The sequence below is a fragment of the Sorex fumeus genome, unplaced genomic scaffold (genome assembly GCF_029834395.1).
Source record: "Sorex fumeus unplaced genomic scaffold, SorFum_2.1 ptg000072l, whole genome shotgun sequence".
In the NCBI taxonomy this organism is placed as follows: Eukaryota; Metazoa; Chordata; class Mammalia; order Eulipotyphla; family Soricidae; genus Sorex; species Sorex fumeus.
The window spans coordinates 9,425,671-9,441,331 of NW_026606129.1; the positions used below are offsets into that span (position 1 = coordinate 9,425,671).

At 53.9% G+C, this 15,661-nt stretch overlaps 2 protein-coding genes across 2 annotated transcripts in view; both read left to right on the forward strand.

Moving 5' to 3' along the window:
* Positions 1-15,661, forward strand: part of SLC6A1 (solute carrier family 6 member 1) — a 298,182-nt gene that overhangs the window by 174,230 nt on the left and 108,291 nt on the right. The window lies entirely within an intron of this gene.
* ATG7 (autophagy related 7) overlaps positions 1-15,661 on the forward strand; it is a 175,687-nt gene that overhangs the window by 45,322 nt on the left and 114,704 nt on the right. Inside the window, exons 12-15 of the mRNA XM_056129621.1 lie at positions 2,526-2,684; positions 7,229-7,423; positions 8,930-9,130; positions 10,913-11,028. Of these exons, the coding sequence (XP_055985596.1) occupies positions 2,526-2,684; positions 7,229-7,423; positions 8,930-9,130; positions 10,913-11,028 (671 nt within the window). The remainder of the gene's footprint in view (positions 1-2,525; positions 2,685-7,228; positions 7,424-8,929; positions 9,131-10,912; positions 11,029-15,661) is intronic.

Genomic DNA, 15,661 nt, shown 5'->3' on the forward strand with positions numbered 1-15,661 from the left:
GCATTGTAGGAAATTTGTAAAGTACAAAATTCAGAAAGCAGGAAAGGAAAGGGTGACACCCATTTTCCTACTTCTGCTGCCACTTTATTCATCTCAGTGCCTTAAAACGTCTTTTAAAATCAAATTTGGTATATAATTGTGTTCCTGATTTTATCAATTAACATTGTAAACACTTCCATATATATATATATATATATTTTAAGGATGCTTATAAAGGCTTTTTAATGGTTTCGAATGTACTTTCTCATATAATGAAACATAATTTCCCCGGGCATTTCCTGAGGCATTTCCCAAGCTTGGGCATCAGCATTGTTTTCAATATTCTCCAACTATTGGTTTTACTGCAGATAACAGGTCTGTACTTGCCTTTTTGTCAGTATTTCAGGCTATTTCCTACTGTTGATTTCCAGAGTTAGGTCACAGGACACAAACATCTAGAAGTATATTGCCACATTGCTTGACAGGAAAAAAAAAAGTAGGGGGGCCTGGGGGAATGGCCATTTTCTCCCTAGCAGTGCTTTGGGGGTCTGGGGGCCGTTCCCAGTGGTACTCTGTCATCACGCCCAGCATGGTGGGGTCCAGGGTGCCCCTCGGGGCCTGCTGGGCCAGGATCCTAGGCCACACCCAGTGATGCTTGGGAGGCCTCCAGGTCGCATCTGGGGGTTTTGGGGGCCTCCAGAGCTTCACTTGGTGTTGCTTGGGAAGCCGGTGGTGTCACGGATCACATAAGGCACACGAGGCTCGACCTCGGTTCCCAGTTTACATTCCAAACCTATAGGATCTGTTTTTCTTTTTCCACGCCCACATCCTCACTAGCATGAGTTATTGTCATTTTCTTCCCTCTCTCCAGAATAGCCATTCGAACTAACTGCAGAACATTCTAGGAAGCAGAGTTAAGTGCCCGCTGGCAGGGCCTGGGTAAGCTTGGGCACGGATGTCTGGCTTTATCCCCCCACCCGGCACACTGCCTACTGGCCACTCAGCCGTCTGTAGAAAGAAGCATCCCCAAACCAAGCCCCTTGGCTTTCGGTCCTCCTCCCGTCTCATTCATGCCTTTTCCTTCTTCACCCATGGTAGGTCACTTACCCATGAAAGTAGCCTATTAACCTGGGCAAAGAGACCAAAAAGTTTCCAGTGGGCTTCAAAACAAAAGCAGGGCTCTGACTTTTTCTTTTTTCTCTTTGGGTCACACCTGGCAATGCTCAGGGGTGACTCCTGGCTCTGCACTCAGGAATTACTCCTGGCAGTGGTCCGGGAGCATAGGGATGCTGGGGATTGAACCCGGGTCGGCCGCCTGCAAGGCTAATGCCCTACCCGCGGTACTATGGCTCCGGCCCCTCTGTCATTCTCAAGTCTTGAAAGCAAGTGTTGGGTTTGGGGGACTGTTAAGTTTGCCAGAAGCCCTCACTGGAGTTGAGTTCCTGAGTCCCTTGTGGAAGGCCATTAGGGCAGGAGCAAGGGCAGATGGCTCGGCTCTGTAGCTGCTGGTGGAGGGCTGTGCTTCGAGCCCTGTGCTCGTCGGCGGATTACTGAGCCTCCAGCCCCAGTCAGATGTCTGAGGATTTCTCCTCCTTGGGTCAGAGCTCTTGAGAGCTCATTTGCTTCCTACCATGAGTCTGATTAAGCTGAACTTCTGTTTCCGTGTCTGTAAGACAAAGTCGTTCGTTAGACTAAGGATTCTGGAGATCCTTCCCGACTTTTGGATTGTACAGCCATTTAAGACTTGATAGGAGCTGCGGCTAGAGGTGAAACTGTGTAGAACGTTTATGAGAAGAGGGAACCGTCCCCGGCATTCAAAGTAATTAAATAAATGTTTGCCTCTCAGAGCAACTGTACAGAATCTGTGATATTGGTCCAGAGGCAGAGTCCAGGCGTTAAGGCCTTGCACATAGCCAACCTGGGTTTGATCCCCGACACTGCGTGGTCCGTGAGTTCTGCTCGGAGCAACCGCAGGGCACAGCGCCAGGGGTAGACCCCGGCACTATGTGTGGCCCGAACCCACCCCCATCCCCACCCCCAAAATCTACAGTATTCTAGAAAGGCAAAAATCCTGGAAGTCATTTTTCCCAAGAGTCAACTCAAGCTTTAAGTGAGTTTTAAAATGAGCTGTTTCTAGTGCTTAATTACCCGTTAAGGAGAACGAGGACATGGTGGGGCCATTTTTCATTCTTTCCAGACAACAGCAGCTGATCCTTAGGGGAACTCATCCACCGCTCGCTCCAGCGCCTCTGCCAACCATCATGAAGTTGCAGGCACCCCAGGGCTTAGAATCACAACGTCGGTTCGGAGAAGCCAACAAGCTGATGCTCTCTTGATCAGAAACTGAATCTGCACCATTAGTTTTCCCAAGTGTTCTTTATTTTGAAGTTTCTGAACTGCTCTACTGCAAAAACAAACAAAATCTCCTCTGAGGGAGTTTGAGACCCCCCACCCCCCCACCCCTCTCCCCATTCCCCCCTGCAACACACACTCCCACGATCCCTGTAAAACATTCACCGGAAGTACTCTGATCTGTCTCTGCGCAGGGCTGGGGCGTCAGACACATCACGTTCGTGGACAACGCCAAGATCTCCTACTCCAACCCCGTGAGGCAGCCGCTGTACGAGTTCGAAGACTGCCTGGGGGGCGGCAAGGCCAAAGCGCCGGCCGCTGCACTCCGGCTCCAGAAGATCTTCCCCGGAGTGGTAGGTTGGCGCCGTAGCGGGCAGGAGGGCCTGGCCTGCTCTGGAAAGTGCCTCCCTCCCGCTTGGGCTGTGCGGCCCAGTGGTCTTGGGAAAAGAGACTCAGGCGTCTCTGTCTGTGCATCTGGTCCCGGAGCGGGTCACTGAACCTGTTTCTTTTTGGCGGGGACAGGGACTAAAACCAGAACCAACTCCCAGATCACGGTGGAAGTGAATGAATAATGAACAGGGGCTGTGGGGAGGTGGGGGTGCGGGGGGGGGGGGGGTTCTAAATGTGACGTGTCATCCTGAGTTTGAGCTGAGATCAGGGGTGGGTGTGTCCTCATTCACCCGCCCGTTCCCACGGGGCTCCCCGCAGTGCGGAGGGAGGTTTTTCACTTTCCTTCCTCCCCGCGCTGCTTGAGAGTCACTTTGAACAGGTTTGTGACACTGAACGGACCCGTCCATCTGTCCATCCGTCTGTGCCAAGGAATAATCTAGATGGCAACTGTCTGCAACCCTGTGATGTGGCCTCTGCTTATTGCTGAACTGCATCGCTGACTTGCAAACCACCAGGGAATCCAAGACAAGTTGTTCCACTCTCTTGATTCAGGATCCTGTGAGGTTTCCTGAGGTCATCCAGGAACAGCGCTTGTGCGTCCCGCCTGCCTAATCAATCAGGTTGACAGAGGTCGGAGCAGGTGACTCTGCAGCATCTGCCTAGACTTAAGAACCCCACGAGGCTCTGCCCTCTCAGAGGACGGGGGAAAACAAAAAGACTTTCTCAAGGTTTCTTTTTGTTGTTTTTTATTTTGGACCATGCCCAGCGGAGCTTGAGGGATACTCCCAGCTCCGCAATAGTGGGACTGCTCCCCCATGCGAGGTTGGGACTCGAACTTCTGACCTGCCCCCTGCACCTGGTGCTGTCTCTCTGGCCCGACTTTCTCAGAATTTTTCTGGTTAGTCAGTGGTAGATGGTTCATTTCAGATCACGATCATCCTGTTGTTCGTTGATTGCCTTGAGCAGGCCCCAGTAACGTCTCCTTCGTCCTAGCCCTGAGATTTTAACAAGTGCCATATTCAAGGCTCTTTCAGGGTTAGGAGAATGAGACCCATCATTGTTACTGGTATTTGGCATATTGGGCATGCCATGGGGAGTTTGCCAGACTCTGCCGTGTGGGCAGGCTATATTCGGTAGCCTGCCAGTTTGTCCAAAGTAAGAATGAGATAATAAGATGTTGCACGGCCGCACCCTTCCGGGAGCTGGGTTTTATAGTCTCTGGATCTTGGCCGTTGATGGGATTACACGGCGCCAGGGGGCCAGTTGGTGGATGTGACCCCTGCCTACTGGATGATGGAGGATCTGGGTGGAGGATGCTCAGCCCCAATCCGAGCAGGCTTGGAGATCTCAGCCCCGGGACCCGCATGCCTTTGTTCCTCTGCTGGTACCTTCATGTGTGTGGAGAGTGGTCTCAGCATGGTGGTGGCTGGTTCTGGAGGTTTTTGGCTGCCGGAGATCTGTTCAGGGCGGGGAGGGAAACTCAACCCGCTCCCCTCCAAGGGGCTCCAGCGAGGACAGCCAGGCGCGGGGGCAGGGGATCATTTCAGATGTCTTTGCTTTATCTGTTTATTTAATTTTAGTTTGGTTTGGGGGCCACCCCTGGTGAGGCTCAGAGCTGACTCCTGGCTCTGCACTCAGGGGTCACTCCTGGCAGTGCTCAGGGGACCCTAGGTGGTGCCGGGGATCAAACCCGGGTTGACTGCGTGCAGAGCAAGCGCCCTCCCTGCGGCACTATCACTCCAGCCCTTATTGAGAAGTAGTTTCGAAGGTTCGGTAACCGGTGACCTCGTTTGCCCTGCAGGCCCGAGGCTGTCATTCGTTGGGTTTGTCATTCTTTTCAAATGACAAGTCAAGTTTGTCTTTTGATTCAGCCATATTGATTGACGTATCCGGCTCAATGCCAGGTTCTGGAAGAATCGAGAATAAGTTCTGAGCCTGTCATTGAAGGGATGAGAGTCAGCTTCCTGTGCCGACGGGATTGGCCGTCGCACGAGCTCGAGGAAGCTCAGCCACGCGTGCCGGCTGCCTGTGGCCTCCTGCCGGGCCGGGCTGGACTCAGGCTTCAGGGGGTCCAGTCTGCGCTATTATTTCCTCATCCCGGCTTTTCCTCCGGCAGCTGGCGATGCCGAGGGTGGCTGAGGAGGCCCCTCCCCGCTCCTCCTTGTCCTCTGGTGCCACCCACAGGACCAGGCAGGGCCTGTGCAGTCAGAGGCCCGAGGCCCGGCTGCTTCTCCCGGAGCTGGCACTTCCAAGTGTTTGTTCCAGCCGTCACCCCAAGCTGCTTTCTGCTTCGTGCCAACCCCGGGGGTCGCCCAGCGAGATTGGCTTGGGGTGCTGAGGAGGTCAGGATCAGATTCCAGAGTAGCCAGGAGAGCTGGAATTTGCAGGACAGAGTGTCCTACTTGAGGGGCAGTGCAGAGAAGGTTCCAGAAAGTTCTCTGGGCAGCTCCGTAGTCCTGTACTGCATGCTGAGCATTGTGGGCATGACTCTGAGGTGGGCAAAGCGCCCCGTGAGCAGTGGGGATGCCCAAGCTCCCGCTGCCACTCGGGCACAATGGGGCGCCCAGATGAACTGTCACACAGTGCTCAGGGCGAGAAGCAAACTTGTGGTCGGGGACGCTGTTCGCCTGAAGGTCTAGAAGGGGCAGAACTTGGGGTGGAGGTGGGAGCTGCCCAGGCAGGGGCGTGGGCAAGGGGAGGAGGGCAGGAAAGGGCGCGGCAAGGGGGGCGCTCATGCTGGAGCCCGCTGGGGTTCTCTGCCCCGTGGCAGTGTGGCTACTTCCTGTCCTCAGGGCAGACCTCAGCCTGGGCTCCTTCTATGCTGCTGTCCAACCTTTTTCTTTCAGCCTGGCTACACACTTTGACTCTGGGGGCTTTGGAAGACCCCGAGGCTTGCGGACCCTCCCGCAGACAGAGTCCGATTCTCATGGCCTGGGGGAGCCCTGGGCCTCGGCCCTTGCCCGGTGTGTCCCCTGATGGTTTTCAGGTCTGCGGTGATGGTCCCTGGGACTGTGCTGGAGCTTAATTCCAGTGTGGCCCCAGGGCTGCAGAAGCATGTGCCCTGCTGAGAGCGTGGCCAGCGGACCGTCCTTCTGGTCATCCTGGGGACGGGCAGTGAGGCCCTGAGTTCTCCGGAAGTTCAGAAGGGTGCTGAGTCCTTCTGCTCCCAACTCGCCTTCTGCAGTGAGCAGGAAGCTGAGCTGAGCTGGAAACGCAGCCATGGGAGGGTCCTACGGGTGAGGGCGCTGTCCCTGTCGCTGACCCCTGTCCGGGGCATCCCTGTGGCTGTCGCTCAAGCTGCTTGTCCCGGCCTCAGTGGCTTCTTGGTTCCATGATGGTGGGAGACATCAGCGTGGCAGAGTCCGTGTCCCTCTGCAGAAGGGTCAGCTCACCTTGCTCTGAGCTGTTGTGGGCGTTGGGACGAGGGCTTTGGGCAAACGGAATGCGCTCCCTTCCCGTGGCTGGGGCGTGGGTGGGGTCTGGAGCACTTGTGCCAGCCTTGTCTGGGCGCCAGTCACACCCGCCTTCACCCCACTGGCTCAGCCGGGGACAGGTGCCGGGAACCCGCATAGCCTGTTGGAGGAGCCCCCCGACCCCAATGGGAGCAGGCCCCAGGGTGCTGGGCAGAGCCACGCTCTGCCCTCCGCACCCCTCTTGTGTAAATGGGCACCCCTGAGTCAGTTTGGCTGTGAACCTGGTTGGTCAGTTATTGTCCTTGTAGATTTGCCGTTGGAGGTGATGAGCCCGGGGGAGGGGATTGGAGGGCGGGGCATTTGCTGATTTTTGAGCCACACTGGTGGTGCTCAGGGCTGAGTCCTTTCTCTGTGCTCAGGGGTGACTTCTACCTGTGCTCAGGACTCACTCTAGGCTCTGTGCTCGGGGCTCACTCCTGGCTCTGTGCTCGGGGCTTACCCCTGTCTCTGCACTTGGGATCTCTCCTGGAAGTGCTCTGGGGACTAAAGCAGTGCTGGGAATGGGACTGGGGTCAGCCCTCTGCACGACAAGTGTCCTGTCCTCTCTACACTCTCTCCCTGGGCAGACCTTTTGATGTGGGGTCTTGGCCTCGATCGTAGGGTGGAGCCAAAGATGCACACTGCCCCCCAGTGCTCTTCTGACCTGGATAGGGGACCCCTGCCCCGCTCCCTTTGGGTTTGGGGGAGACTATCCCTGGTGACTGTGGGCTGCTCTGAGCCCTGGGCTCAAGGGTCTCTCCTGGCTCGGGGGAGTGTATGGTACTGAGGGTGGAACCCGGGCCTCCCCGCGCAGCCCACTGAGCCGTCTCTCCACACTGCCCCCCAATACTGCCTCTTTATAACTGGAACTTGGTACCCCTGCTTGATCGACCTCTGAACCGTGGATTCTGGGACTACCATCCCCGGGAGCAGCCGTGAGCACGGTGGCAGCACCACTGGGTGCCCAGAGGAAGTTTGGGCCGTGAGTGGCCATGCAGGGAGGAGGCCCCTCGGGTGGCCCCTGCTCCAGCACGCGCCTCTCTGGGGTCCCCTAGAATGCCAAGGGCTTCAGCATGAGCATCCCCATGCCCGGGCATCCCGTGAACTTCTCCAACGTGACCCTGGAGCAAGCCCGCAAGGACGTGCAGCAGCTGGAGCGGCTCATCGATGACCACGACGTCGTTTTCCTGCTGATGGACACGAGGGAGAGCCGGTGGCTCCCGGCCGTCATCGCCGCGAGCAAGAGGAAGGTGGGCGATGGGGGTGGGCCATGGGCCGGGGCGGTGGGGATGGGGGTGGGGTGGGGGCTGCTGCCCGTTCACTCCGTCTGGGAAAGGTATATATCTCCAGGGTAGGTGGGGGGTGGAACTTGGTCTTCCTCCCACTGTCTGACTAGCACCTCCATGCGGCTGTTGTTTCGTAAAATAAGCTTATTAGCATGGAGAATATCCCATGTCGAGAACATCGAACAGAGACACGATTCTGTATGTATCTCCACACACAGATGCACATACACGTGTGCAGATAGGTTGTATGTTATGATCGTGTATAAACAAGCACCTAGGCACACTTGTGTACATCTGTCTTTCCAGAGAGGGGGCAGCGGGAAGGGAGACGGGGGGAGAAACCCCAAACTCTCTGTGGAAGTGTCCAGCGGTGAGACTGTGCGGGCTTCTTGTTTCCTTGCTTTTCCTTTATTCCTTTTTTTTTTAAATGTTCAGAATTCGATGTAAACACTGTGATTTACAAAGTTGTTCCTAATAGTTGTTCTGGGTACTCAGTGTTCCAACCCCAGTCCCTCCACTGGTGTTACCTTCCAGTTTCCCCAGTTTCCCACCCACCCCCCAAGCCTGCCCCCCTGAGCAGGCACAAAGTAATTTACTTTTTAATTGCTTGTTACCAATAAAATGACAATGGAAATGATTTAAAAAATAGTTTAGTTAAAAGAATTTTGCTCTACACGCACAATTTTGCTCTATTCCGGGGCCCCGGAGATCTCAGCCCAAACATGATCCAGGTAGACCTTGGAGAGTTTGGCGTCTCTCTGAGATTATTCCACTTTTTTCTTTATTCTTTCCAGCTTTCTGGACAATCAGAAACATAAAAAAAAAATACGTTAGGTTCTTTTAAAATAAGAGGAAAATTGTTCTTGAAAATTCGTGCAGAGCCAGACAAGGTGGTCCAGCGGGTAGGACGCTGGCCTTGCACGCAGCTGACCCAGTTTCAATCCTCAGCACCCGACATGGCCCCCTGAACCCACCAGGAATGATCCCTGAGTGCAGAGCCTGGACTGAGCCCTGAGTACTATCGGGTGTGACCCCAAAACAAACAACAAACAAATTTCACACAGAATCGTTTGGGTCTGGTCGGTGTCTCACTGAAGCTGCACTTTGGGGATTGATTGACGTGGAGCAGAGAGGTGGCAGCACAGGGCAGAAAGGGGCATCGGGAGAACTTCAGAAGAGGTTTTCTGCACCCGCCTCTCCCCTGCCCGGCGCCCCTGGAGGGAAATGGGAAATGGCTGTAAATGGGAAACGTTTGTTGGCAGTTTCCAGCGATGCCACAGGAGAGAGTTAAGTCCAGCCCGGGGCCAGACTCAGAGCCCCTAATGAGCTCGCGCGTGTTCCAGTGCTCCCTCCTGGAACCCGATTCTGCCCGGACACTGGTCCCTTGTCCGAGATGGCCAGTGGCCGAGGGCCGTGTCTGGGGGCCACAGGCTCTGGCCCCTCACTTCTTTGCTTCTTTGTCCCCCGCAGCTGGTCATCAACGCGGCCCTCGGCTTTGACACGTTTGTGGTCATGCGGCATGGCCTGAAGAAGCCTAAGCATCAGGGGGCCGGTGACCTGTGCCCCAGCCACCCCACGGGCCCTGCCGACCTGGGCTCCTCACTCTTCGCCAACATCCCCGGCCACAAACTCGGCTGCTACTTCTGCAATGATGTGGTGGCACCAGGAGATGTGAGTGACTTTCTTGGTGGCCCAGAGGGGCGGGGGGTGGAGCAGCCACCAGCTCTTTCCTTCATGTCTTTCACCCTCTGGCTTTGGAGGGTGGTGGTGGGCCCGGGGATCCTGACTGGTACCATAGAATGTGTACCGCGGCCCCTCTGCCTGTCACCCACAGCACCAGGTCATGTTTGTGGAGCCCTGAGGACAGATGCTGGTCCCCGCTGTGCTGGGCAGTCTCAGCGGTGACTGAGGAGTGTGGGGATCCGGGTTCCAGCCCGGGCCTGGGAACACCTCCACAGGGTGCTGGGGTTATTGAGGCAGAGGCCAGAGTCCTCAGATTTCAGGCTAATAATGAGAAATATTTTCATAGAAATAAGTCCCAGGCAGGGGCCAGAGCAATAGTCCAGCAGGTCAGGTGCTGGCCTTGGTCCCCGGCATCCCATATGGTCCCCCAAGCACCGTCAGGAGTAGTTCCTGAGTGCAGAGCCAGGAATTAGGTCCTGAGTATCGCTGGGTGTGATCCCAAAACCAAAATAAATGGGAGGAGGGGGAAGGAGGGAGGGAGAGAGGGATGGACGGACGGATGGAGAGAGGGAAAGTGCTTCCTTCTGAGAAACGATCGGTTGCTTATCTAGAGTCCGGCTCCCTGTGCGGGTCTGCGAGTCCCAGCCTACCTTCGGGTCTACCTTGGAAGTGCTTGGTAGAGCAAGCATGGCCCTGTTCGGCCCAGGTTCCATGGCACCGTCCCGTCTCTCTGGGCTGACCCGTGGGAATTGGCTTCTCGCAGAACGGAGGTTCACTCCCGAGGGGTTTCCTGTCCTCTCTCCCCTCGCCGCTTCTCATCAGACTTGCTCTGGAGTGAGTCGTATTTGCTCAGTGGACGGGCCCTGCCACCCTCAGCTGTGGCCTTCGTCACACTCCCATGATGCGCAGCTGGGCCTTGTTTCTCACAGGGTTTCAGGGTCAGTGACAGTCGAAGTCACGTATTTTCAGAGAGCAGAATTTGCAGTCAGAATTATCCCTGCCAACCCCTTCATCTGCCTCCAGTTCTATGTTTACGGTCTCTTGGCTTGGACTGTCAAAATCCTGTGTCTGGGGCGGACACTCAGGAGTATTGTAACCGAAACACTCACCTTTAGGCTGGGGATATGGTTTAGCGAGGGACACTAGGTTTGAATGAGCAGGGCCGCAGCCAGACCCCAGCACTGCAGACGCTTCACTGGTGGCCCCCAGCACCATCAATCCTGATAAAAATAAAAATAATAATAATAATAAAAAGTAAAAAACTGAGGCTAGAGAGAGAGAGAGAAGCGGGGAAGGCTTTTGCCTTGCACATGGCTAGCACAGGTTCCATCCCTAGCACCGGATATGGCCCCTGAACCCTGCCCCGAGTGATGCCCAAGGCAGGAGAAGCTCAGAACCCACCAGGGCGTGGCCCCAGCAAAGATCTGCATTGAAGCCACAAGGCTTCCTCGGGAAGCAGCGACACCCACAGTGTGAGAGGCGCCTGGCCGCTCCCTCTCCCCAGCTACCCCGTGTGAATGGCAGGCAGGACCCAGAGCCACCAGAGCGCTGCTCCTCACCGTGCCAAGTCCAGGGGAGGTCGTCGGAGGGACCGTGAGGGACCTTCGCCACGTCTCGCCTTTCATCCTGCTCATGGAGTTTCCTGCCTTGTGTATCTTGGGGGATGAACGTGGCAGGCTGCGGTTTGCCTGCAGTGAGCGTCTGTTCCAGGGCTTGGTTCTGCCCCGGGAAGCTGGAGGCAAGCCCAGGGCACTAACTGTCTCTCTGTAGTCCACCAGGGACCGGACCTTGGACCAGCAGTGTACCGTGAGCCGGCCGGGACTGGCCATGATCGCCGGCGCCCTGGCCGTGGAGCTCATGGTCTCCGTGCTGCAGCACCCAGAAGGGTGAGTCTGGACACGAAGCCTTCTGTGCCTCGCGTGGTCTTTTCTCAGTCTAACTCTTCTGAGGATTTCCTGCCTCATAAAGGGCAAAAGCCCATGATCAAACCTGGTCTAATCCAGTGGCTGTGTGACTACTTTGGGGTTGAACTCTCACGGTTCCTTGGTCACCGAGAACAGGCGAGGAAGAATTAAAATGCCAGGCTAGAGAGAGAGAACAGTGGGTGGGGTGCCTGCCTTGCACACCACCACCCTGGGTTGGTTGGTCCCCAGCATTCCATATGGTCCCCTGAGCACTGCCAGGAGTCATTCCTGCGTGCGAGCCAGGAGGAACCCCTGAGCATCACTGGATGTGACCCCACACAAACCAAAAATTAAAATGTCGGGATAAAAACGCCCAGGGCTTTTGTTTATTTGCTTTTCTTTTACTCCGTTTTGATGTTCTTCGCCCTGAACAGCTTCAGGACACTCTGCCGCTCACGCATGACAGGATTTGGCTGCAGGCACGAGAGTGCTCCCTCCCGTGATGTCGCCAACTGGGCCTTGGCTTGGCTTTTTGAGGAGCTCTGGGGCCCCACCCTGTGATGCTCAGGGGTCACTCCTGGCTCTGCACTCAGGAATCACTCCTGGTGGTGCTCAGGGTGCGGGTGGGGGACTCGGGGGACCATACGAGATGCCAGGAGGTGCTTGATGCTTCTGAACATCTGCACATCACTCTCCCTCCTTCGGCCTGTCTCCTGCTGGTGGTCTTGACGCGCAGCTCTTTCTTGCGGGTTGCAGTTAAGCAGTGAGTGCCAGAGCACAGAAGGAAGGATGGGTGGGGCAGCTCAGCTTCGATGGACCCCTCTCGGGGGGCTGTTCCTGAAATTGGCCCACTGACCCTGACTCTTGAATCACAAGGCCACTCACACCTGGTGTGCAGCGAGTGTTGCTGGGCTGGTCCAGGCCTTTCTGAGTTAGGACAGAAGTGAAGAATGGGAACTGGGTAGATAGTGTTGTTGGTCGGTACACCCATTTAAAAAAAAATTCTGTGTCTATTCTAAGACCAGTATGTATTTTTTGTTGTTAGGTAGGTGGTATTCATTTGGTTTCACTGGTATTTTTTCTTTATTATTTCTTTCTGTATCTTAAAGCTTTCTGCCAAGGGTGTTTTCCTTCTTCCTGAAAACAACCTTTGTTTATTCCTCTCAGAAATACTAGTGACAGGCCAGAGTACAGGGGGGTAAGGTGCTTGTGTGTGGTCAAACCTGTTTCGATCCCCAGCGACATGTGATCCCCAAACGCTACCAGGAATGACCCTCAGGTGCACAAAGGAGTAGCCCCTGATCTCTGATGAGTGTGTTCCTGCCCACACCCACAGCAAAAGGAAAAAGAAGGAAGAGATGTTCGTGACAGATGCATTTTGCTGTTCAGTCTTCTGGGGATCGCTCATTTGCTTTCTGCATATTTGAGACGGAGGCTGGGTATAGCATCCTAGATTGGAAGAACCTCCTGCAGGATGGGGCCCGGACTCCTGCTTCGCTCTTGGATGGGAGTTGGTCATCCATCTCAGTTTGCTTTTCTTCGCTTTCTTGCCCCCCAGTTTTAAGAGGTTCTTGTCGCCATTGCTTTCTGGAAGGCGGGAGATGCCGTGGCTTTGTGGCTTCTGATGGTGCTTCCTCGAGCTTTTCCATCCATGGGGTGGTGGTAAACAGCCTCACCCCTTGGGGTGTCGCCCAGCCCCTCCCTTCACGTGTGTCTTTCCTCCTGAGACTCAGAACTGATCCCTGCCCTTCTCTCTATCGTCCGTTGTTTTGCCTTGCTTTCTGGCTATTTGCTTTTTTTTTTTTTTTAATGTAGGAGTCCTGCTATTTATTCAGCCACTGATTAGCTGATTGAATTGGGCATGAACTCCACCTTACTTTTTTTTTTCACAGTTTTATTTATTTATTTTTCAACTTATATTTATTTATTGAATCACTGTGGGAAAAGTTACTAAGCTTTCAGGTTTAAGTCTCGGTCATACAATGATCAAACAACATTCCCTTTACCAGTACTCACATTTCACCACCAAGAACCCCAATATATACCCCCTCCCACCCCATCCAATGCCTGTGAGGTTGATGATTTCTACTTAACTCTTCTCTAATTGATTACATTCATTATTTCGACAAAAGATGTACCATTATTGTTTAGAATTCCCCCCCCCCCCCCCCCAACAATCAGAATTGCTGAAAAGGCATTGTGAAACACTTTGTTTTCTATAGCTGGTTATGAGAATCATATAATGTTGCGTGGCCGCTATTGCAGCCACGCAATTTTGGATTTCTGCAAAGAGCCAGATAATTTAGAGATTGGTTTCTGTGTGTCTGGTGTTATGGTTGTGCCGGAGAGCCGCTCGTGGGGGGTAACTCAGGACCTCGGTAGGGCGTGAAGGACGAGCAGGTACCGCCCCCCTTCCTATGAGACTGCAGTTGTCCCGTCCCCTCCGGCTCATACCTGGCTTTCCTATAAGCCCTGAGGTGGCGGCTGCAAGCTGCCGGGGTCTGGATTAAGTCCTTTTGCCTCTGGAGCCACGGCCGTGCCAGAGAGCCGCTCTTGGGAGTCAACTCGTGACCTCGGTAGGGCGTGAAGGACGAGCTGGTACCGCCCCTCTTCCCATGAGACTGCAGTTGCCCGGTCACCACTGGCCTTCCAATAAGCTCTGAGGAGGTGGCCACCTTGCTGCTAGGGGTGGCTATTTGCTTTTGATTTCCCATTTGTTAATTTTTTTTGCGTGTCTTTTGTAAGCTAAAATCATCTGTTGAGTTTTGAACTTTGTCATTAGATTTTTTTTTTCTGTTCTAGAATTTGCATTTGATCTTATTTTATACCTTTTCTCCACCTGGCAATGCTCAGGGCTTATTCCTGGCTCTATACTGAGTGATCACTCCTGGCAGTGCTCAAAAGACCATATGGAATACTGGGGATCAAACCCAGGTCGGCCATGTGTGAGGCAAATGCCCTACCCACTATCCCTCTGGCCTTGATTATGTTTTATCTCCTCAAAACCTTTTTTTTTAAAAAAAATAAAGAAAAAAGGAAAAGAAAAGGAAGAAAGAAAAAACCTTTTTATGAAAATTTTCAAACATCCATGAAAGAAGACACATAATATGAAATAATGACTCTCCTTGTAGACATGCTGGCCTCAGCAGTGGCCGGCATGTGGCTGACCGTCATTGGTCCATGCTGCCATCCTGTTTCCCTGTTTTCTCTCTCTCCAGTGGCGTATTGCAGAGTGAATCCAAGTTCTTAGTGTGTCGTTCTTAAAAATGCATCTTTTTAGTGTGTGTCTCTGCTCTCACTTACAAAAACTAAGGCAACTCTTCCATGTCATCACCTACCCATTTAATATTTCCAGCTCCTTGGGTCCTTGAATTTCCTTGGTCATCTTTGATTGCCTGCTGGACATTGTCTGCAGTGGAAGAAATTCAAGATGAGGTGCTTGATCCGCATCCGGCAATATGCTGGGCCCTGGGGTTCCTGGTCTCTGCCCAGAGCCTGGGGTGTTTTCCAGGGTCCTTCCTCATTGACAGGCCTCAAACCTCTCCTCCCTACCACCCCAAGAGTCTGGGGGTGCCATTGTTTAGATTTTTTTTTTAATTTTTAAAAATATTTTATTTATTTATTATTATTTTGTTTTACAAAGCTGTTCATGATTGGGTTTCAGTCATACAGTGTTCCAACACCCATCCCTCCACCAGTGTACATTTCCCAGCACCAGTGTCCACAGATTTCGCCCCCATCACCTCCCACCCCCCCCCACCCCCTGTCTAGCTTTTTATTTTTTTTAAATTTTTTTTGTTTGGTTTGGGGGCCATACCCAGTGGTACTCAGGGCTTACTCGTGAGTCTGTGCTCAGGAATCACTCCTGATGGGGCCCCAGGGGACCGTATGGGATGCTGGGAATCAAACAGGGGTCGTCTGTGTGCAGGGCCAGGACCCTACCCACTGTACTATCTTTCCGGTCCCTACCTTCTGATCCTGGGGTCGCTCCCCTTGAGGTTGGTGCTGACTGTGTGTAGGGTTGTGGGCCCCCCCTTGCGAAGGTCTGGCGGACCCCTCAGGGCTCCCCTCCTTTCACGGGCCTTGGCGCAGCCCTTCTCTGCCTCCGGCTTCTCTCAGAAGAAGGGTTTTGTGTTCTGTCTCTCTTCTCTGTTTTCTGCGGGAGGGTCTTTCCTGGCAGCTGAGACCACCACTGCAGCATTTTAAAATTCTTTTATAAAGGATTGAACGCTCAGAGAGGACGGGGCTTGCGTGTGAGAGGGAGGAAGTGGGCTGGCCGGTGCTTCCCGCCCCGCCGTGCTCTGCTCGCTCTGCTCCGTGTGTTCCCACATCATGTGTGGGTTCCGTTACAGGCCAGCATTGCCCCATCCAAGCGGGGAGAAGCTCTGATGTCACCTCCTCCAAACATAGAAACACCTACACGTGCCCATTTACAAACATAAATGAGTGGAATCCTCTTAAAATGACTAGCAGGCAGACAAACGCGAAATTTCATTTTAAAGCAGCAAATTCAGCAAGGAGGAGGAGAAAGAGGGAGGGGGGCGGGGTGGGGACAAAGGAAAAAGAAAAAGGGGTTTCCTGATGCTCAGCTCCCTCCCCTGTGCATGAGCGTGCC